Source organism: Gracilinanus agilis, chromosome 2 (genome assembly GCF_016433145.1).
Source record: "Gracilinanus agilis isolate LMUSP501 chromosome 2, AgileGrace, whole genome shotgun sequence".
Taxonomy (NCBI): domain Eukaryota; kingdom Metazoa; phylum Chordata; class Mammalia; order Didelphimorphia; family Didelphidae; genus Gracilinanus; species Gracilinanus agilis.
The window spans coordinates 650,581,536-650,603,978 of NC_058131.1; the positions used below are offsets into that span (position 1 = coordinate 650,581,536).

The following is a 22,443-nucleotide window of genomic DNA, read 5'->3' on the forward strand; positions in this document are numbered from 1 at the left end:
TATTTCTTCCAGACTTTATGGGAAATACTACTATGCAAGCAGGAAAAAGGAAGGTGTTTTACCCATTGGGCAGTGAACCTTAGCAAAACTTGTTTAAAGCCAGAAAAAAAAGCCATGGTAGAGTTGGGACTAGAATTTCATCCTACATAATACTGGTTCACGGCTTAGTAACAAATTAAGGAAATCATACTAATTATATTTCCTTCTTTCTTTCTTTTTTTTTTTTTTAAATTTTTAAACCCTTAACTTCTGTGTATTGACTTATAGGTGGAAGAGTGGTAAGGGTAGGCAATGGGGGTCAAGTGACTTGCCCAGGGTCACACAGCTGGGAAGTGTTCTGAGGCCGGATTTGAACCTAGGACCTCCCGTCTCTAGGCCTGGCTCTCAATCCACTGAGCTACTCAGCTGCCCCCTAATTATATTTTCTTGTCAGTCTTGAAGGCTGCTCAGAGGTTTGCAAAAAGATTAATAAATTATTTGTTTTCTAGACTTGACTTTATTAGAAATGCTAGCTTTTTTACCATATTAGGAGGCAGATACATTGATGTGAAAACTCCTTATCCTTCAACTGAGCCACCGCTTTATGGTGAGAGCTGTCCAATTGTGATAAAGAAACCTTTGAATAAGAATTAGAAATGCTTATAGTTTTCTTTTAAATGCTTGCCTTCTGTCCTAGTAACAACTCTATGACAGAAGGGCAAAGGCTAGGCAAATGGGGTTAAGTGACTTGCCTAGGGTCATACAGAGAGGAAATGTCCTCTTTGACTCCAGGTCTGGTGTTCTATCCACGGTGCCACCTAGCTGCCTTGTATTTATGATTTTTTTTAAGATTTAAATATTTCATTTTTTTAATAAAAAATTTCCATGGTTACATGATTCTTGCTTTTACATTCCCCTTCACCTCCTCCCCATATCTAACACACATTTCCACTGGTTATAACATGTGTGATCAATCAAGACCTATTTCCATATTATTGATAATTGCATTGGTGTGGTCGTTTCAGGTCTACATCCCCAACCATGTCTGCATCAACCCATGTGTTCAAGCGGTTGTTTTTCTTCTGTGTTTCCTCTCCTGCAGTTCTTCCTCTGAATGTGGGTAGCATTCTTTTCATAAAACCCTCAGAATTGTCCTGGGTCATTGCATTGCTGCCAGTATAGAAGTCCATTACATTCGATTTTACCACAATGTATCAGTCTCTGTGTAATGTTCTCCTGGATCTGCTCCTTTCACTCTGCATCTATTCCTGGAGGTCTTTCCAGTTCACATGGAATTCCTCCAGTTCATTATTCCTTTGAGCACAATAGTATTCCATCACCAGCATATACCACAATTTGTTCAGCCATTCCCCAATAGAAGGGCGTACCCTCGCTTTCCAGTTTTTTGCCACCACAAGAAGCATGGCTATAAATATTTTTGTACAGGTCTGTTTATCCATGATCTCTTTGGGGTATGAACCCAGTAATGCTATGGCTGGATCGAAGGGCAGGTAGTCTTTTAAAGCGCTCTTTGGGCATAATTCCAAATTGCCATCCAGAATGGTTGGATCAGTTCACAACTCCACCAGCAATGCACCAATTTTGCCACATCCCCTCCAACATTCTATTTATGATTTTTTGACTCAGATTCTGAAAAAACTGAACTATTAACTGAAGCAATAGCTTCAATGATGATATTGCCTCAGAGTAATGGTGATATAGTTTATGGAAGCTGTAGCATAGGTTTTCTGGTTTTTATTGAACTCTCAAAACTGTTTTTAGAGGAGAGGATTGCTGTCTAAATTCTGACCAGGTCAAATGAGAATCACCTTTGAGCTCTTGATCATATTTCTCAGGATATACCTTACCCATATTTCCCCAAGAATGTCAGAAAATCCCAGTTTAAGTGTGATGTTAACTAGAGATTACTATGTATTCTGTTGGGTAGAGTGAAAAAGATTGCTACAACAGTCAACTTTGGTGCTTCACCAAAATGCAATGCAAGTGAGTGGGTCTTCTTTTTTTTTTTTTTTTTAACCCCTTACCTTCTGCTTTGAATCAATACTCTGTATTGGTTTTAAGGCAGAAGAGCGGTAAGAGCTAGGCAATGGGGGTTAAGTGACGTGCCCAGAGTCACACAGCTAGGAAGTATCTGAGGCCGGGTTTGAACCTAGGACCTCCTGTCTCTAGGCCTGACTCTTAATCCAGTGAACCACCCAGCTGCCCCCTGATTTTCCTTTTTTAAAAGTTGATTGTCCAATGTAATGGTCTTTGCTACTAGTAGCAATGCGACTAAACAAGCCAGGACACTCCTGAAAGACTTAAGGGAAAGAAGGCTAACCACATTTAGAGAAAGAACTATGGAAGTAGAAATACAAAAGCAAAACATATGACACCACTTATCACATGTATATATGGGTATGTGATTTGAGATTTAGGCTTTAAAAGATCACTCTATGGCAAAAATGAATAATATGGAAATAGGTATCAAGTGATAAGATTTGTACAACCCAGTGGAATTGCTTGTCGACTCGGGGAGGGGGAAGGGAAGAGGGGAAAGAAAGAAAATGAATCATGTAAACATGGAAAAATATTTTAAAATAAAAATTTTTTAAAACTAAAAAATAATAATAAAGTAAAAATTTTCTCCAAGGGGGGAAAAAAGTTGATTGTATGATCCACGACAATTCTGAAGGACTTATGACAAAGAATACTGTCCACCTTCAGAAAAAGAACTGTTGGAGTCAGAAAAGCATATAACTTTTCACTTGTTTATTTGGATCTTTGTTTTGGTGTTTTCATTTTATACAATTATAAGTACACAAATAATAACACACAAATATACAATACATAATAAATACATAAATAAACATGAGTATAAATAACACTACATAAATAAATTATAAATAAAAATATTTTTATGATTCACAAGAATGAACAATATTGAAATAAAAATACATTATTTTAAAAAGTTGATTGTATTTTTTAAACAAGCACTTATTTTCTATTTTCTCCCATTGAATAATTAAAAAAAGGAGAAACAGAACACTCAAAACAAATATGCATAACCCAGCAAAACAAATTCCCACATTGGCTATGTCTAAAAACATATGTTTCATTCTGCATTTTAAATCTTTTGCCTCTTTGTCAGGAGGTGGGTAACATGCTTCATTCTTGGTCCTCTGGAATTGTAGTTTGTCTTTGCATTTAACAGTATAGTACAGTCTTTCAGAGTTTTTTTTTATAATGTTGTCATTGTATGTTCTTTACTCTACATCAATTCATAGAAGTTAGTGGAAAATATCCTTAAAAGTGGTAGGAATTATTGAAAGTGATTAAATGCTACTAAAGAAGCAGACTTAGTAAAGTATTCTGACTATATTCACATAAGTTAGTATAGTCATCAGCATAGTTATGGAACTAGAATACTTGTTTGCCTTGCTTATCAAATGTGTGGAGATTTAGCTCATGCTTTCTATGGTCCTGTGTTTATAACTTTGCTGTATGCCAGACTGTCAACTAATTCTCTCTCTCCCTTTTCTCAGGTATTTAGCTCGAGTAGGAGAACTAGAAGCTACAAATACTGAAGACTTAACTCTGAATTATGGCCTTGTTGTAGACTGTGGCAGCAGTGGCTCCAGGATTTTTGTTTATTTCTGGCCACGTCATAATGGGAATCCACATGATTTACTTGATATCAAACAGATGAGAGATCGTAACAGCCAACCAGTGGTTAAAAAAATCAAACCGGGTACTAATTGGGCTATTTTCTTGTTATGGTGATAAATATCTAGATTAAGTAGAATTGTGTAGGGAAAAGAAGGAAGGTATCCATCTTTTCTTCTCATAACTGCTCTATGGGGAAGGCAGGAAGTCTCTCTTACTAGGTCCTCAAAAATTCATGTTTCAAATAAAGTCATGTCAGCAAATTTTTTATTAATAACTTACTGCTTACAAAGCATAACTGTCGCTTAAGTATCCCTACCATCAAGGAACTTGCTGTTCTACTAGGAAGATAAAACATATTTATAGATAATAAATACAAAGTAATTTGAAGAGAGTGAGAATATTAACAGCTGGTAAGATCAAGGGAGGCTTCAAGAACGATGTGTCTTAGCTGATCTTTGAAGAATGATAAAAATTTTTACAGGTGGATATGAAGGAGAATTTCCCAGGCATGTGGTTGGTTTGTGCAAATGCACATCAGAAATGTTGAATTTGAAGAACTAGTGGTCTAGTTTGGCAGATATACAAAGTGTTTGTAAGGAATCAGTGTGAGATAAGGACTAGGAAGGTAGGTGGGAATCATTTGTGAGAGCCTTAAATTCCAGGATGAAGAATTTGCAGTTTATCTCAGAGCCAAAAAGGAACTACTGAATGTTTCAGATGCATACCTGAGAGATAGTATGTTGGCAGCTGTGTGGACATCGCATTGGGTAGAGGAAAGATTGGAAGCAGGGAGCCCAGTTACGAGGCTGTTCATAATAGTCCAGGGAAAATGTAATGAGGTCCTAAAAAGCGGAGTGGAAAGAAGTAGAGAGAAAAAAATAGATAGGAGAGGTGCCATGAAGAAAGAATTGACAAGACTTGTTGGATGATTGAATGTGGGGGATGGGGGAGAGGAAAGAACAGTTGATCCCAAGGCCAAAAGTAGAATAGTCGGGAGCTAATGATACCCTTCATAGACATAGAGAAGTTTGAAGGATTCTGCAATTCTTTGGGACTGAGGTGGTAATATTGTTTTTAAACTGTGTGTTCAACCTTTACAAATTGTTTTCATTTTTGTTTAGGGATTTCTGCAATGGCAGAAACTCCAGAACATGCCAGTGATTACCTTCGCCCTCTCTTGAGTTTTGCTGCTGCTCATGTGCCTGTGAAGAAACACAAAGAGACACCCCTGTATATCCTATGCACAGCAGGCATGAGACTTCTTCCAGAGAGGTGAGAGGCAGAGAATTTAAATAAAATGGAGATCTATGTAATTGAGTCCTTTAGCTGAGGTGCAAAAGGAAGTTGATCTTACTTGCCTGGAGTAGGCCTGGAGCCCCTGGAAGGCCTTTTGCTTAAAGATAACTTCTCTCTCATGGCACTAATTGGAGATTCCTTTGGTTTCTCTGCTCTCCTTTTGAGATGCAAATACTCCCTGGGAATGCTAATTGGTCATTTATAACTTAGTAAGGCATTCTGTCAGCTATAACATTTAATAAGTGTCTACTATGTGCCAAGCACTGTGCTAAGCCTGAGGATGCAAAAAGAGGCAAAACACAGTCCCTGCCCTTAAATTGCTCACAGTCTAAAGGGGAAGATAACATGAAAACAAGTATATACAAAGTAAACTATATAAAGAAGAGGGAAGGCACTAGAATTAAGAGGGGTTGGGAAAAACCTGGAAGAGATGGAATTTTAGTTGAAACTCAAAGGAAGCCAGGAAAGCCAGTAGGCAGAGATGAGAAGGGAGGACATATTCCCAGCATGGGGGACAGCCAGAGAAATGCCTAGAGCCTAGATAAAGGAGTGTTTTCTTCTTGGAACAGCCAGGTGACCAGCGTCCCTGGATTAAAGAGGGTGTACTGGGGAGTAAGGGATAAGGAAGCTAGAAAGCTAGGAGAGAACTAGATTATAAAGGACTTTGAATGCCAAACAGAGCATTTTGTATTTGATCCTCAAGGCAATAAGGAGCCACTGGAGTTTATAGAGTTGTTGGGGGCGGTGACATGGTTAGACTTTCTCTTTAGGAAAATTAGTTTGGGGGCTGAAGGTCTGGAGGATGGAGGATGGTTTGGAGTGAGGAGACACTTGAGGCAGGCACATCCATCAGAAGGCTATTGCAGTCATCAAGCAGGAAGTGATGAGTGCCTGCACCAGGGTGAGGAGGGACCATATTTGAGAGATGTAACAAAGATGAGATTAGGAGCTCTTGGCACTGGCTTGGATATGAGAAATAATGAGGACCTGAGGGACTGGAAGGATGGTGTTGTCTTCTATAGAAATAAGGGAGTTAGGAAGTGAGGAATATTTTTTGGGGAAAGAAAACGAGTTCTGTTTTGGACATGTTGAGTTTAAGATGACTACTGGACATAAAGTTCAAGATATCTAAAGGCAGTTGAAGATGTGAGATTGGAAGTCAGCAGAGACACTGGGGCAGGAAAGGTAGATTTGAAAATCTTAATCATTGAGACAGTAATTCAATTCCTGGGGGCTGATGAGATCACCAAGTAGAGGAATATAGAGGAAGAAGAGAAGGCCCAGGACAGAACCCTGAAGGATACCTATATGTAGTCAGAAGGTGGAGAAAATCCAGTAAAGGAGCCTGGAAAGGAGTGGTCAGTGATTGGGAATTTGGATTGGGCTGGAGGAAGAATAGGGGGTGATTTTGCAGTTTGGAGCACTTGGGGTGGGGTTTGACTATCATTTTTTGGACCTAAAAGATAAAAGAGTGAGAGAAGAGCAGCAAGAGAGAACAGAACAATTTGGGGGTCTTTGGGCAGGGTGAGGAATTTAGCAAAGAACTTTGTTATTTTATTTAGAACTGTGATAGTGTCTGAGTTGATACTGAAATGTTGCTCCCTCTGCTGCTAATTTTGGGTTTGCTAAACACAAGTTTTTTTTGGTTTATTTTGTGTTTTTTCAAGGTAACCTTAAACAGTCCCTCTCTCATTTTTTAAAAAATCATCTCTCTCTTTTTTAAACCTTTATCTTCCATTTTAGAATCAATACCAAGGCAGAAGATTAGTAAGGGCTAGGCAATGGGAGTTAAGTGACTTGCACAGGCTCACACAGCTATGAAGAATCTGAGGCCAGATTTGAACCCAGAACCTTCCGTTTCTAGGCCTGGCTCTCAATCCACTGAACCACCTAGCTGCCCCAAAGGCATTTCTCTTTTTAAAAAGGTTTATAAATGTCTTTAGTTTTTACCTCAGTCATTCTGGACATTTCCCTTACCGGACCCTTCTTTTTGCCAAAGTAAAACCAACCAATGCAGTGTATTAAAGGTATCTTAAGCCCCTACTAACTACAAGGAACTGTGCTACCTGCTGCAGATAAAGAAATGAAAAAAAAAATGTAGCCCTTGCCATCAGGAGGCAGACTAAGACAACACATACCCCTGATTCTAACTGGGAAAGGAGTAATCCACAGTGCTCTAGAAAAATGCGAGGAGATCATGTTCTGGCTGTGGACATGGAATAGGGTCAGGAAGACTGGTAAGGTTGTTTTGGAGGAGATAACATTTATGCAGGGCCTTGAAGGAAGAAAAAGATTTCTGTAGGTGGAGATGAGGAAACAGTAAAATATGAGGGTGACCCATGGGAATGTGCAGGGTGAGAAAAACAGAAAAGTCAGTAATCTCCTTTGACAGCTCACTGAAGCAGTAGATAGAGGACTAGGCCTAGAGCCAGGAAGACCACTGACAAATCTGGCCTTAGACACTTAATAGTGTTAATATTAAAAATGATAAAGGCTGATATAATAATATAAATTAGTATTTTAATTAAAGCTATGCTGATAGATAATTAGACCACGCGCTTATAAGCATTCAAAACTGCCGCCCTCGCCATTACTGTCTCCTGTTTCCTGTCTCGAGTCTGCTAGCCAAGAGAGAGCTCCCTCCTAACCCAGGAGATTATAAACTCTTCCCTGCGTCAAGACATAGGCCTCCCCACGCCCAAAAACCCGGAAACGGAAACCAGTTGGACCACATTGGATCATGGGAAATGTAGTTTGATACATTTTCCCATGTCCATAGAAATATATACACTTTTAGATGGCATTTCCCAAATTTCACTTTTACAATTCCCCGTGAGGTCCGGCAAAAAAAAAGGTTAGTCCTTTTTTCTTCGCTGGACCTGTAAAAATAAACAACTTCTAAATTTTTCAGGAATTTGGGGATAAAAGAAATAGATGAACAAATGGTTAAAATTAGCCGCATTGACAAAAAACCAATTTGGGGGGCAGTCCCCCACTGGCATAACAGTGTACAATTAAAACAATACATACAACTCAATTTCAACTCCCCATAGTTCAATCAACTGCACCCCAAAGTTCAAAGTTTGGTCTTCATGGTACAGTGAAGGCTTTTCAGACATCTTCATGTGTCCTCACCAAACAAGTTCGTCGTCTGGATTTTGGGGAGATGGCAAGATCCTTATCCTGAAATTATTCTCAAAAGAATTTAAACTTTACATTATAGATTACAAAACATACATTTTCTTCTAAGATTTATACAATTTCCCGTGAAATTACTCCTAAAAGAGTTAAATATACATATATTTTTACATTATCAATTTTTAAAAAACTTAACAGATATCCCCGTGAGGTAAATCTTAAACACACCTTTTTTCTAAAAAAAGTGTACCTCAGGTCAGCTAAGGATGAGTGGCTGAGTCCTGGGGGTTATATGAAGTCAATTGGCAAAATAAAAAGAATAAAATTCAAGAAAAAAAAAGAAGAAAAATAAATTAACTTGTGAATGAAATGTAAAATGTGCAAAAAATCTGGGGAAAATAAACTTAGACCTTTGAATGAAGGCCTAATTAAAGTGAATTCCGCAGTGTGCAATTACCCATTCAGGGCCAGGACTTAAGGAAAATGTCTCTCTCTGATCTGGCTTATCATCAGCTTTTCAGGGAAGTGAGCCAAATAAATAACCAATCTTAGGTGCTTTCTAGGAATCTAAGTCGAGGGGACCCACATCCTCTAAAGTTTTAGAAAAGACTGGGACTCCAGGACTCAAACCCCAATTTCCAAGCCCTAAAGTATTGGCATAGAACTGCTGCAATTATGCAGATCTTAGTCAGTCAAGTCTCTGACCATGTGCTTTCTTTTTTAGCACTATTAACGGCTTTCATATTCCCTTCTGGAATCAGAGAGGCATTTAAATCACAGTCCTATAGGCTCAGGTATTTGCTGTAGAATCAGAAAAAGGATAAATAATGATTATATATGTACTTCCAGTACAAGATGAGAAAAGGGGAAAATCAATTTCTCTCATTAAAAAAATGTTTTAAAAATCAAAAAAAATATATATATATATATAGCTTAGAACTAGAAGGGTTATGTTACCCAAAAATGAGACTTTCTGTGAGAGAAAGTGGGTTTTACAAAATAGCAGATTCACAATGCACATTCAAATAGAGTACCATTATTTCCAATAGCACATTTTAAAACAATGATGTTTAAAATCATATACTTGTTACAACTTTAAATCTTGGCTAAGAGTTTCTCAACAAACCCTGTTATTGCTTCCATAGCAAAATCTGATATTTAAAAAGAAACCTTCTGGTATAATCATCCTCAGATAAGAATATACAGGAGCTCCTAGACTCTCTGTATTTAAAAAAAAAATCCTGGGTAGGAAATGCTTCTACCCATTTAAGGCAATAATATCTCTTATAATAAAATATATAAAAGCTTTATCCTTTAAGACGACAATTCTTAAGGATTTAAAGTAAAAGTTAAAAAATACCTCTTGTAAAATTACAAGGTAATATTCAAAGCAAGGAAACTTTCAAGGTTCTTTGCAATTACCAAGACAGAATAAATTTTTAAAGACATGTGCTCTATAAGATGTTCATAGGTGGTACATATAACCGCATTGTTTCTGATACAGTAAGCTTTAAGTAAATTAGGAAATATAATAACATCATAAGCAGAAACTTCATTAGCGTAAAATGATTCAGTGTAACAGGAAAATCAACGAAATAAACAAGATTAACTTACAAAGCTAATTAGCAAAATACAGTAAGATACAGTCTCTTTAAAAGTCATTCAGTTCTGAAAGGTTTTTTTTTTTTTAATAATCAGTCTTTGCTCAAAGTTCTGAGCAGGTATGGGGTGAAATTTCTTCCCCTGAGTTCAGTTTTTAATCACAAGCAAGTCTGAATAGGCCATTCGGCCCCATTAAAGGTAAACGCTAGGTCCACGTGGGGTTAGGTCGTTGGGCTTGGGGCTAGAGAAAAAGTTTTGTAGAAAATCCCACGTGTAGAGCTTGTGTGGGTGGCTAAATTAGGTCTTTAGAGAAACATGTGGAGGGCTAGAATGTCTCCTATAAGAAAGTAGAGAGAAAGGGGAATACTACCCAAATTGTTAGCGGCAGGAACTGAAGCAGTCTCTGGAGATCGAGATCTCGGCAAAGGCAGCAGCCGGGGGTCATCTCTATTGGAGCTCGGAGTTCTGGAGTGGAACTAGCAGGATCAGCAGTCAGGATCGGAGATCACAGGGACTGGAACGCTGGCAGGCTTGTAGGCTTTCGGCGCGGCAGGAATGGAGATCAAGTCAGGAGTCAGGAGATCGGCTGCGAGACGAAACTGGCTGGGCACCGGCAGTTCATCAGTGCCAGCAAGGGCCACCAGGCCCGGGGCATTGAGCAAAATAATTCGCAGCCCAGCGGCAATTAAAACCATTGTCTCTCTTCCCCGTAAAACAGCCTTTAGGCTGGGGAAAATCGGGAGAGGGGCAAGGAAAAAAATCACTTCTGAGACTCGGGGTCCCAAAGCCGCATGGCTTTTTCCTCTTAGACTATCCAGAAAATTGAAAGTTCGAATTACTCCCGTGTGGTTCGCCAAATTATTAATATTAAAAATGATAAAGGCTGATATAATAATATAAATTAGTATTTTAATTAAAGCCATGCTGATAGATAATTAGACCACGCGCTTGTAAGCATTCAAAACTGCCGCCCTCGCCATTACTGTCTCCTGTTTCCTGTCTCGAGTCTGCTGGCCAAGAGAGAGCCTCCCTCCTAACCCAGGAGATTATAAACTCTTCCCTGCGTCAAGACATAGGCCTCCCCACGCCCAAAAATCCGGAAACGGAAACCAGTTGGATCACAGGAAATGTAGTTTGACATATTTTCCCATGTCCATAGAAATATATACACTTTTAGATGGCATTTCCCAAATTTCACTTTTACAATAGCTGGGTGTCTTCCCCATAAGTCACTAACCTTTGTCTTCCTCAGTTTCCCCATCTGTAAAATGGGGATAAGAATAGCATCTACCTCCCAGGGTGGTTGTGAGGACAAAATGAGATAACACTTGTAAGGTACTGTAAAGTATATAAAATTTGTAAAGTTCCTGCTATGTAGTAAGTGCTATATAAATGTTAGCTATTATTTACATCATCATAATCGACAAGGACAGCAGTGAAAAATAAAGTTGGAATGGGGAAGGGTAGATTGTATTGTTGTGGAGGGCAAGTACTTAAATGCCAGGGTAAGGAATTGTATTTTTATTTATCTTCATTGGCAGCAAAGAGTCAGAGAAATGATGTAGTCAGACTTGAATACTAAAAAGATAATTTAGCAACTCTGTAAAGCAGAGGTGTCAAACTGGCTGCTACAGAGGCCTTCCAAACCGTCAAGTTTTTAATCGGAACCAGATTCAAATGTAATTGTGGGAAATGCTTGAAAAAATAAATAAAAGTAGAATAGAATATAATGTTAATTTGTGGCTTTTTAAGTCAGTGGGCCCCCACAGAGATCTCTTTTTATTTGAGTTTAGCACCACTGGTATAAAGGATAGATTTGACAAGGGGAAAGGCTGTAGCCTAGTCTAATTGAGTGGTGAGTAAGGGCTTGTTGGGGGTGGTGGTGGCAAAATGAGTAGATCTGGGAGAAATAAGAGAGATATCACCTGGGAATGAATCAGAAGGATGACAGACAGACAAAGAAATAGCTAGATCATAGAAATCAAGGCAGAAGCTCTTGGGAGATCCAAAATGAGGCCCCAAAAAGCCCCGTTAGATTTTAGCCATTATGAGATCATTGATGGCCTTGGGAAAAGCCATTTCAATAGTGATAGAGTTAAAAAGCCAGATTCCAGGATTCAGAAGTAACTAAGTGGTATCAAAGTGGAAACATTAAGTGGAGATGTGCCTTTCTAAGGGCTTAGCAGTGAAAGGGAAGGGTGGGAGGCAGTGTCCAAGCAAGGTTTTTTAAAGATGTTGTAGACCAGAACAAGTTTGTGAGCAAATGAGGAAAGTACTAGTGGATAGGAGGAAACTGAAGATGAGAGAGAATAATTGAAGGGGCATGTGCTCAGAACAGGTGGGAGAAGATGATTTTGAGGGCACATCTATAAGATTTGGTTTTGACCAAAAGGACTTCCTTTTCCTCTGTGACTAGAATAAAGGAGGAGAGTATGATTGAAGCTATAGAGGGATTTTTAAGACATGGGATTGGGGTAAGAGAGCTCATAACTCTTCAATTTTCTTGGTTAAGTTGAAAGTGAGGATGATTGGGAGGGTTGTCTTTGAGAGCCCAGGAGACTTGAAAATTGCCACTGAGGGAGAGCTGGGCATTATTGATGAATGTTTCAGGCTTTCATAATGCAGTTACAGATATTGGCTCCCTCAGGCCTAGGAGGAAGTTATTGTAGCTTCTAGAGATCTAGAATCCTTAAAAGTGTGAAACTCTTTATTCCAAAATATGGGATATGAACAGCCCGAGATTCTGTAGCCTGGGAAGGAAGGCCGTTGATAGAGAAGACTGGTAAGGTCAGAGAGCATTGCTGCCAGGTGGGCTGTGCTGAGTGTAGAGACTTTGGCCAAAGTTACAGCCACCTCCACGTCTTAGGTGACTGGAACAAAGGCAAGGAGAGCCACATCATCTGCCGCTGTGTCAGCTTGTCCTTAACTTGTGGAATCTCAGCTCCATCTCATTCCTTTCAGTGAGCAAGGAATTTAATTTCTTTCAAATTTCTTTTATTGATATTCTTAATTCACAGTTCTTTTGTTCTTAAATCACAGTAATTTCTGAGACAACCATTTTTCCTCTTAATATAACAAAGAAAAATAGTTAAAGTGATTTCATCTGATAACATATACAGCATTTTTCCTTTTTAATCCTCAGACTCTGCCAAGAAGGACAGTTTTTTTCATTATTTGTTCACTGGGACCATAATTTGTTTTTTAGTGACATTTTCACTTATGAAGTTGAAGTCATCTTGTTTATTCTTTGGATTCTGCTTATGTAGCTTTGTACAAGTTCATATATACTTTCCCACATTTTTGGACTTCTCATTCATTTTGTATAGGATATTGTTATATTAAATTCTTATATTTTGAACAGTGTTTTTTTTTTTTTTGCATTAAAGTAGAAACACTGACTAAAAATGTTAATTAACTAGAGACTTGTAAAGCAATAGCCCTTTTCTTGCCCTGTTTGTAACCTTCCCTGTTCATATGTCACCATCCTTCCTATAGAAGATCTGCATATTTGTAGTACTTTAAGAGAAGGTCTGTTTATTCTTTCATTTGGTGTTCATTCAGGACGTAAGGCAATGTCACTGTGCTAGGTATTAGAGTAACTATGAAGATAAAGAAGACTAACCTCACAAAGTTTCTCCAGTATGGATAGATGACAGGTACATAGCAGAGCATAATACACCAGGCATAGTGGGAAGAGCACTGATTTGAATCACCCTTGCCCTGATTGCTTAATCTTAGGACCTTGGTTATCTTGTATGTAACATGAGGCATTGGACCAGGTGATTCACTTTGAGCTCTAAGTCTGTGACTTTGACCTCCAAGCCTTTTCTAACTCTAAGATATCATTGTTATATGGCTTTGTTTCCCAAATTCTTTGCAAAGTTCAGTTTAGTTCAGTTGTTTTTCACTTGTATCCAACGTTTTAGGACTCCACTTGATGTTTTCTTGGCAAAGATTCTTAAATGGTTTGCCATTTCCTTTTCCAGCTCATTTAATAGAGGAGGAACTAATGCAAACAGAGTTAAGTGACTTGCCTAGGGTCACACAGCTTGGGAGTGTCTGAGGTCAGATTTGAATTCAGGAAGATGAGTCTTCCTGACTCCAGGCCCAGTACTCCATTGTGCCACCCAAATGCATAGTTCAGTGGAGTATGGCTATCTGTTCTATCTCTTTGCCCTTGTATAGTATCTTTCTCCGTTGATAATGTTTAACACTGAAATTTATGTAACATTGTATTTGCCTATTGTTAGGGAAGCACTAGAAGCTTAAATAATTTGTCCAGTGGGCCACAGACCATATATGTTAAAGGCAGGACTTGGACCTAACATCTCCTGGCTTCTAGGCCCATTCTCTGTCTAGTTTAAATTTTAAAATGTTATTTTTTTAAAATGCTTACCTTCCAAACAATATTGGTTCCAAGGTAGAACAGTGGTAAGGGCTAGGCAGTGGAAGTTAAGTGACTTGCCCAGGATCACACAGCTAGGAAGTGTGAGGCCAGGTCCAAGATCTACTGTCTCTAGGCTTGACTCTAAATCCACTGAGCCATCTAACTGCTCTCTTTAAAATGCTATTCTTAACTAAAACTCTGGATAATGATTATATCCTGACTAATGGTGCATTTCTAGTCATTTGAAATCTAGAAAAACATAAATTGGCATTGTTTCATTATTGGCTTCATTTTCTTCTTTTTTTTTTTTTACAATTATAATATTTAAAAAGTAATGACATTTTGGTGGCTATACCATCATGAACCTAATATTTGTAATTTATTTCTATCTTTATGAAGAATTCAAGTAACAAAAAATTAAATCTGATATAATAATGCTTTAGCTGTTTAATGTTCAGATAATTTAGATATGCATAGTAGTAGCCCTTTACCAAAGTACATTTTATAAATAATATTTTTTACTTCTGTCTCCTTCGTATACTCTCTTTACCATCCACTCCCTTCTCTTCCCCTGCTCTCATCCTAAATTTCTGATGCTGATTGTATTGGCTTATGTTCAGAGTTCATATTTTCTCCAATCCCTTTCCCCATGTTAAAGTATTTAACTTTGACAGAGTACTTCCACTTTTATTATTTTTTTTGTTTATATACTAATAATGTTAATGTCTTTATCTGATATATCCATAAATCCAATAATACACGAACACTTAAAATGTTAGGAGAGAAAAATATTGAAACCAGACTTTTAGTGATCTTTGGATTTTGATCCTGCTAAGTATTATTAAAATGAGAGGGATCTCATTGGTTGATATTTTTATCTAAGAAATAAAATATTGGCTTTAAGTTATAGATAAGAGGTCATACAAATAATCTCATGCAATTAAGTTGTGGTTCTGACATGGTGGTATGGTTAATTGTTTATTGAGGCACTGAAAATGAATTTAATATCACGTATTAATTTCACTGCTTTCTTTGAAGCTAGTTAGTGTAAGATTTAAATTTAGGTGTTTGGTTTTTTTTACTAAATAAGAGTTATAAAGTAATATTGTGGTCGCTGATTTTAAAATATTATAGCGTGAGTCAAAATGACTTTTAGTGGCTTTTATTTAGAAAGAGGTGGAAAGATCGAAAGTTTAAATGTAGATAAAAAGACAGATTCCTAACAAGCCTACCAGCCCTTCTCTGGTGAAGTCCAGCTCAGCCCCAATAGGGACTTCCCCAAGTCCCTGTCTCTACGTGGATTTCCCTATAATCCTCAGCCAGAAGTCCCAGTGTCTTTAGCCAGAGTTCCACCAGTGCAGCCTCCTCTAAAGCCAAGGCAGGAATCTTAGCCACTCACCCAGCAAACTCACACAAGATCCAGGGGAAAAGTCTCCTCCAAAGCCAAGGCAGGAATGGGTTCCAAGGAACCAGTCTCTCCAAAAAGCAAAGAAGGAAAGAGCAGACCATGTTGGTCTCTTCTTTTATACCCCTTTTTCCGAGTCACTTCCTGTCTTTCCCCCTCTTTATAGGAACCAATTGCAGTCTCCCAATTTGCCTAGCATTGCCCAAGGGTGGGGCAGTGCTTGTGACCTTTGGGGGTATGTACTAGTAAGTGACTTGTGAGCTCTCTTACCTAATGGTTAGCTAGCTACTGTAAAGGGGAAAAAGGAGTTTTGGGTTTGATATATTAATATTAAAAGGTGTGGTCGCCAAGGAACTGAATAAATACCAATTCCTAAGATGGTTTTAGTAATTTATTTACAAAATATAGGAGAGAGTGGAAGTAGAGAGATAAGAAGAGGGTGGAGTAAGAGATCTAACAACTAGATTTGTATTCAAGTCTGGGCTTCTGGCAGGGCTCCAGAGGCCTAGCCAGAGAGCTAAAAGTCAGTTAGCAAGGTGTTTAGCCACTAGGGCTTCTCCCAATCAAGGGAGCCTCCCGGAGGCTAGTACCTCCAGGGAAGTTAAGGTAGTCAGTCAGCCTTCTTCACTCACCACATATAGTTCCAAGGGAAAGATTTAAGAACAGTCTCATCAAGGTCTCAGGGTCCCAGCCAAAGCTCCTCCACATCCAAGCAATGAACAAGAAGAGGTCCTTCAGATCCAAGACATGAACCAGAAGAGCCCAGCTGAACTTACTGAACTCTCTTTCAAAGGGACTTCTTTTGTGCCACTTCCTGTGCCTTCCTCCTAGTTTACGTGTCCAATCATAACAGATACTTTTCTTAGGACTGTCCAGGAGGCAGTCATTAAATTCTGATTCGGCACTTGCTCTAGCACATGTGGGTCACAGACCTCCCAACTTGTGAGTTAAGTGGAGTTGTTTTACACTTTTGGTGATTAGATTTGAGAATGGGCAAGGTAGATTTAATCCGATTATCACACTAAGTAGGGGTACTTTAAGTTCTTGATTTGATTAGCTAAAAGTAGACAGGGGAGAGTTAATCCTATCTTCAATATCCCCCCCCTGGGATTCTTTTGGAAGATGAACATGTTGAAATCTCCCAGATTTACATGCCTAGTCTCCCTCAACCCCAGGAGGGGCTTCCCCAAATCCAATCTCCAGGTGGATTTCCCAGTAATCCGCAGCCAGAAGTCCCGGTGGTGTCTTCAGCCAGAGTTCCACCAATGCAGCCTCTTCCAAGCCAAAGCAGAAATCTTAGCCACTTACCCAGCAAGCTAACACAGGATCCAGAGAAAAAGTCTCTTCCAAAGCCAAAGCAGGAATCTCAGCCACTCACTTCAAATGCCAGGAAAGGAATGATTCTTACACTATGCTGGTCTCTTATGCTCCTTTTCCCATGTCACTTCCTGTCACTCCCCCTTCTTCACAAAAAACAATGGCAGTCTTTCAATTTGCCTAGCACTGCCCAAGGTGGGGGGGCAGTGGCCTTTGGAGGTGTGAACTTACTCTAGTAAATGACTTGTGAACTCTCATACTTAATGGTAAGTAGAGGTTTTTTGAGTTCTTTATTTGATTAGCTAAAAATTTAAAGGGGAGAGTTAATCCTATCTTCACATGAGGAACAGGTGTAATTATTTTATAGGTCAGAATTGATCCATCATTTTGTTTCAGCATATTCAGACTTATTCTGTGTGTGACAGAGCCATGGTCTCATTTTCCAAGCTTGTAATAAATCCCTTACTGTTTCTCCTGTTATGACAAAATTGGTCAAAGCTATGTTTTAACCTTAAAGCAATGGTTCCCAAACTTTTTAGCCTACTGCCCCCTTTCCAGAAAAAATATTACTTAGCGCCCTCTGCCACATACTATCACTGTCCCCTTACAGTTATTCACTGCCCCCAAATGCACCTGTGGCCATCATTGCCTCCCTGGATCACTGCAGCACCCACAAGGGGGCAGTGGCACTCACTTTGGGAATCACTGCCTTAGAGGTACCTTTTCTTAGGAGTCAAGAGGTAGAGAAAGAAAGTAAACATTGAGAACACAAAAGTTAATATTAAAACAATTAAGAAAAGCACAAGAAAAGTTACTCAATATTCAATTTTTGGATGTTGTCTTTTCTGCAGGAAGCAGTTAGCAATACTGGCTGATCTAGTGAAAGATTTGCCGTTGGAGTTTGATTTCCTCTTTTCCCAGTCTCAAGCAGAAGTAATCTCTGGAAAACAAGAAGGTACTAGAACTAAATATATAATTGATTTTTTACTTAAAGAGCTATATTATTTCCATAAAAGTCATATCCTTCACAGCATCTGAATTATATTAAAGACCCTTTAAAAATAAATAACTTTTATCTTTTTAAAAGAGTATAATTTTTCTTGATTCTGTTATGTATCATGCCTTGCATAGTTACATGAATAAGCATTGACATTTGATTTCAGATATAGTTCCCCTAATATGCCTGTTTTTAGTCTGGTATTTAAAACCCATGTGCTTGAGGATACTTAGTATTTAAAGATGATTATTCCCAGTGAGGCATCTCATAGCTAATGGTAATTTTGGAATCAGCATGTGGCTTTTATTTATCTGAACTTTTTTTTGTTGTTGTTATAGGCCCCTTTGGCAGGCTGTGTGAAACCTATGGACCCTCATTGAGAATAATTTTCTTTTAAACTAAAGGAAATGTTAGAGATTAGCAAAAAATAAAGATGGAATTTTACCCCCATCTAAGTTCACAGAGCCCCTCAAATCTCTTTCTGGACTACGTTAGGGAGAATTCCAAGTTAAGAAACCCTGTTCTTTATAGTTTATATACAATGTTAATATCTCCGTGACAACCATCACCATTCATGTGTCTGTTACCTTTGGGGTTAAATTTATAGGCTAATGTTTACATCAAGTTGTTTTCCTATTTGTTAGAAAAAAGATGGGTAGGTTTCCTGGTGTTTATGTCACATAGTCGTCAATTTGTGTAGTTTCAAAGTTCTTATCTTTTCCCATGAAATGCCATATTTGTTTTCCTGAAGGGAAAGGGAGCTTATGGCAAGTTGTTAGTAGAGAATATTTTGGTGGAGCTTCAGGGGTACAGATATCAGGTATGAGGTTGAGAGATTTGAGCAAATGGTATTTGTTTCTCCTTCAGGTGTTTATGCATGGATTGGGATCAACTTTGTTTTAGGAAGATTTGACCATGAAGATGGTATGTTTTATTGTGTTTCATTTAATGTGGGCCAATGGGAAATGGCCAAGAAGGGTTTAAGTGATGACCTGTGCTTGTGGGGAGCTCACCTCTATGATCATTAGATACTCACTGCCATCTCAGCATATTCTTTGCTAATATCTGGGATTTGCTTCATGGTGCTTGTTTTATTTTTATGTTGATTATATTATTAGGTTGGCTGGTTTGTTTCTTTTCCAAGAATTTCTTAAATAGCATTTTTTCTTTCAGATACAGAAGTCCTGGGTCCCCAGGAATCAGTACCGGGACGTAAGAGGACAGTAGGGATACTAGATATGGGAGGAGCCTCTCTCCAAATTGCTTATGAGGTTCCTACCTCTCCTACTTTTCTTCCTCCAGAACAGGTACATATATGAGCTCCAGGGGGAGAATTCCCATGTGTCCCAGTGTCTGGGTAGTTTGTGCAGCTTGAAGTAGTTGTGTAACAGAGTGGATACAGTACTAGACTTAGGGTCAGGATGACTTGAGTTCAAATCCTGCCTCAGACATATAACAAGCTGTGTGACTCTGGACAAATTTCTCAGGCTATTTGCATCAGTTTCCTTATCTATAAAATGATGATAATAATATCTCCCAGGGTATTGTGACAATCAAATTAGATAATATTTGTAAAGTCTTTTGTAAACCTTAAACCTCTATATAAATGCTGCTCTTAATAATAGGCCCTCTAATCTCCCTTGAGTTATTAGAATTTACTTTGAAGGGAGGCATTGGACACGTTGACTAGAAAGGTGAATAGTATGGATGATGTGAGATATTTGAAAATAAGATGAGGAAATGCTATTAGTCTGTGTCCAATAATCAAGAGTATAGCTCTGATCTCAACACTTGGTAATAGATAATGGAGGGAGCAATAGAGATCTGAAGGGTCCCTCAAGAGACCCATGACTTGTAGATTTTTGCAGATTAATTAATAAGTAACTTTGGTTCCACTGCAATAAAAGAGAGCCTAAACCAACTCTAATTCTGCTCTTGGTTGGGTTCACAAATAAGTCACCTAAAAGAGCCTTCAGAGAGAAATTATAAAGTCCTTCTGGTGAATGGTCTACAGGATGTACAATTTAATAATAATAACATTCAAATGAAAGAGACTCCAAGGCTTAAAGTATATTCATAGCTCTCAAAGCAGCATTTTGGCTCATGTGGTCTTTGCCTAGAAATTAATCAGTAATCCAGCTTAGCTGTTTCCTTCTCCACTGAATTATAGGAAGAAGCTGCCAAAGTCCTGCTAGCTGAATTCAATCTGGGCTGTGATGTACAACATACAGAACATGTCTATAGGGTCTACGTCACCACCTTTCTGGGGTTTGGGGGCAACTTTGCCCGGCAACGCTATGAAGATATGGTGCTGAATGAAACCTTTACCAAAAATAGGTAATGTTGGGTTGGGGCTTGAACTCCATACTAGATCCTGGGCGGCCCAAAGATTTAATTCTTCTTTTACTGGCCCAGTGTCTTTGCATTTTATAGACATTTAATGAAGGCATGTCAGGAAGAAAGAGGAGCATCTTTATTAGGTAAAAGAACCCTTTGTCATTTAGCTTGTACCATCTGTTTTAGTGACCATTTGTATCTATAGATGGAACTGGTATTTCTTAGTACACCTCTGTTTGAATCAGGATTTCGGCATATTCTACAGAGAGATTTTTTGGACTCTTAAAGAAGTGCTGATTTTGTATTGTCTTACTAGTCTTTGTATTTCCAAACAACAGCTAATAAGAATTGAGCTTCATTTAGTCACTTGTTTTAAAAATGTGGATACAGAGGTAGCATGGTGGAGTAGAAAGAATACTGAGAAGACCTATTCAGAAGACCTGGGGTGGAGGCCGATTTGTCTGCTACTTATTAACTGGGTGACCTTGGAAGAGTCATTGAACCTTGGTTTCTTTAACTGTAAAGGGAATAATGATATTTGCGATATTTACTTTATATGGTTGTGAAGATTAAATGAGGTCATCTCTGTAAGTGCCTGGCAACCATAAAGCACTATATAAATATAAGTTATTGTCATTACTACAATCTGCTTAACAGAAAAATAATTAAATATGTCTGTTAAGTATATTGTGTTTTTTGGAGTAGGGTGGTCAGATAAAAGCAGAGTTTGTATTATTATGACTATTATTATGGTAGGTTACTGGGCCAGCAGACAGGTTTAACTCCAGAAACTCCCTTCTTGGATCCCTGCCTGCCTGTGGGCCTTGAGGATGTAGTGGAGAGGAGCAGCCAGGTCCTGCACATCAGAGGAAAAGGAGATTGGCTTACATGTGGAGAAATGTTGCACCCGCTGCTATCCCAGGCGAATACCAGCCAGGCCTCTTTGAATGGCATCTATCAGTCCCCAATCGACTTCAACAACAGCGAGTTCTATGGCTTCTCAGAGTTTTTTTACTGTACAGAAGATGTATTACGCATTGGTGGTCGCTACCATGGGCCAACCTTTGCCAAGGCTGCACAGGTAAATGATTTAAGTTTATTTATGTCTTTTGTATATACTTTCTATGGAGACTTCTGCCTGACTGCTCCTCTCCCTGCACCCCTAATTCACTTCCATTAAGCCTTCCCAAAATACCTTCTATCTCCGTTTCTATTGGACATGATCTCTCCTTCCTCAGAACTCTCCTTGTGTTTTCTTTATTCATCTTTTATATTTTTAACATTTCCAAATTAGAGTTTAATTTATATACGTGTCTTATCTCTCCTGATAGATGAAAGAAATTTGAGGTCAAGGAATAAGCCTCCTGTATCTTTATATAGAGTTACTTTCATTTCAGAAATGGTGACAACAAATATTCACAAGTGTAAGGGTGAAAAAGGGGTTTTATGGGTTCAATATATTAAAGATGGTCGCCAGAGGATTGAACTATTATCAATCCTTAATTAAGAATAATCTCAAATCAAAATTGACTTTTATGGAAGTTTATGTACATGAGAGAAGAGAGAGAGGAAGAAAATAAGAATCTATCTCACTAATTAATCCAGGTAGATCTTAACCCTCAGCGGAGGGTTAAAGGGCCTGAGGCCCAGAGGTGAATGGAGCAAACTTCATTCACAGAGTCTATAAAAGGAAGTTTCTTAATAGAAGTTCAGGAAGATTTAGTCTTTAAACTCACCATGTGGAACAGTCTCGGTCACGAACCAGCAAAGCTCCCTCAGGTCCCCTTCACCAAACCAGAAGCCGCCTCACTCACTCAACTCCCTCTTTTAAAGGGGTCATGTATGCATCCCTTCCAGTGCCTTCCCCTAGCCTGAGTGTCCAATCACAATCTCATAGAAAGTGTAGAGGGAGGTCCGTTGATTCTGATTCGTTACTCACGCTACCACATGTGGGTTAGGACCTCCCAGAACTGGCAGGTGCTCTCACCTTTGGTGATTAAATCTAAAGATGGGCAGTGTAGACTTAATCTAATTATCACACAAGTTAGAGGAAATAAACTAAGATATTATGTTAATAGGCATCAAAAATAAGGGAACAATATCATTATTAAATTTATATGCATCAAATAGCTTGGTTTCTAAATTCTTAAAGGAAAAACTAGGTTGTAAAAAGTTCTGACTAGTAATGCAATAATTGTAGATTTTACCTCTTTCAGCATTGGATAACTATAACCCAGATTAACAAAAAAGTGAAAGAAAGCAGAACAGATTGCTGAAAATATTAGATTCAAAAGACTTAAGGTATTTTTGGCATAA

The 22,443-nt window shown here is 38.5% G+C and overlaps 1 protein-coding gene across 1 annotated transcript in view; it reads left to right on the forward strand.

Moving 5' to 3' along the window:
- The window catches only part of ENTPD7 (ectonucleoside triphosphate diphosphohydrolase 7), a 45,791-nt gene that overhangs the window by 13,492 nt on the left and 9,856 nt on the right, over positions 1–22,443 (forward strand). Inside the window, exons 6-12 of the mRNA XM_044660216.1 lie at positions 3,525–3,730; positions 4,770–4,920; positions 17,645–17,748; positions 18,658–18,714; positions 18,964–19,097; positions 19,961–20,127; positions 20,884–21,208. Of these exons, the coding sequence (XP_044516151.1) occupies positions 3,525–3,730; positions 4,770–4,920; positions 17,645–17,748; positions 18,658–18,714; positions 18,964–19,097; positions 19,961–20,127; positions 20,884–21,208 (1,144 nt within the window). The remainder of the gene's footprint in view (positions 1–3,524; positions 3,731–4,769; positions 4,921–17,644; positions 17,749–18,657; positions 18,715–18,963; positions 19,098–19,960; positions 20,128–20,883; positions 21,209–22,443) is intronic.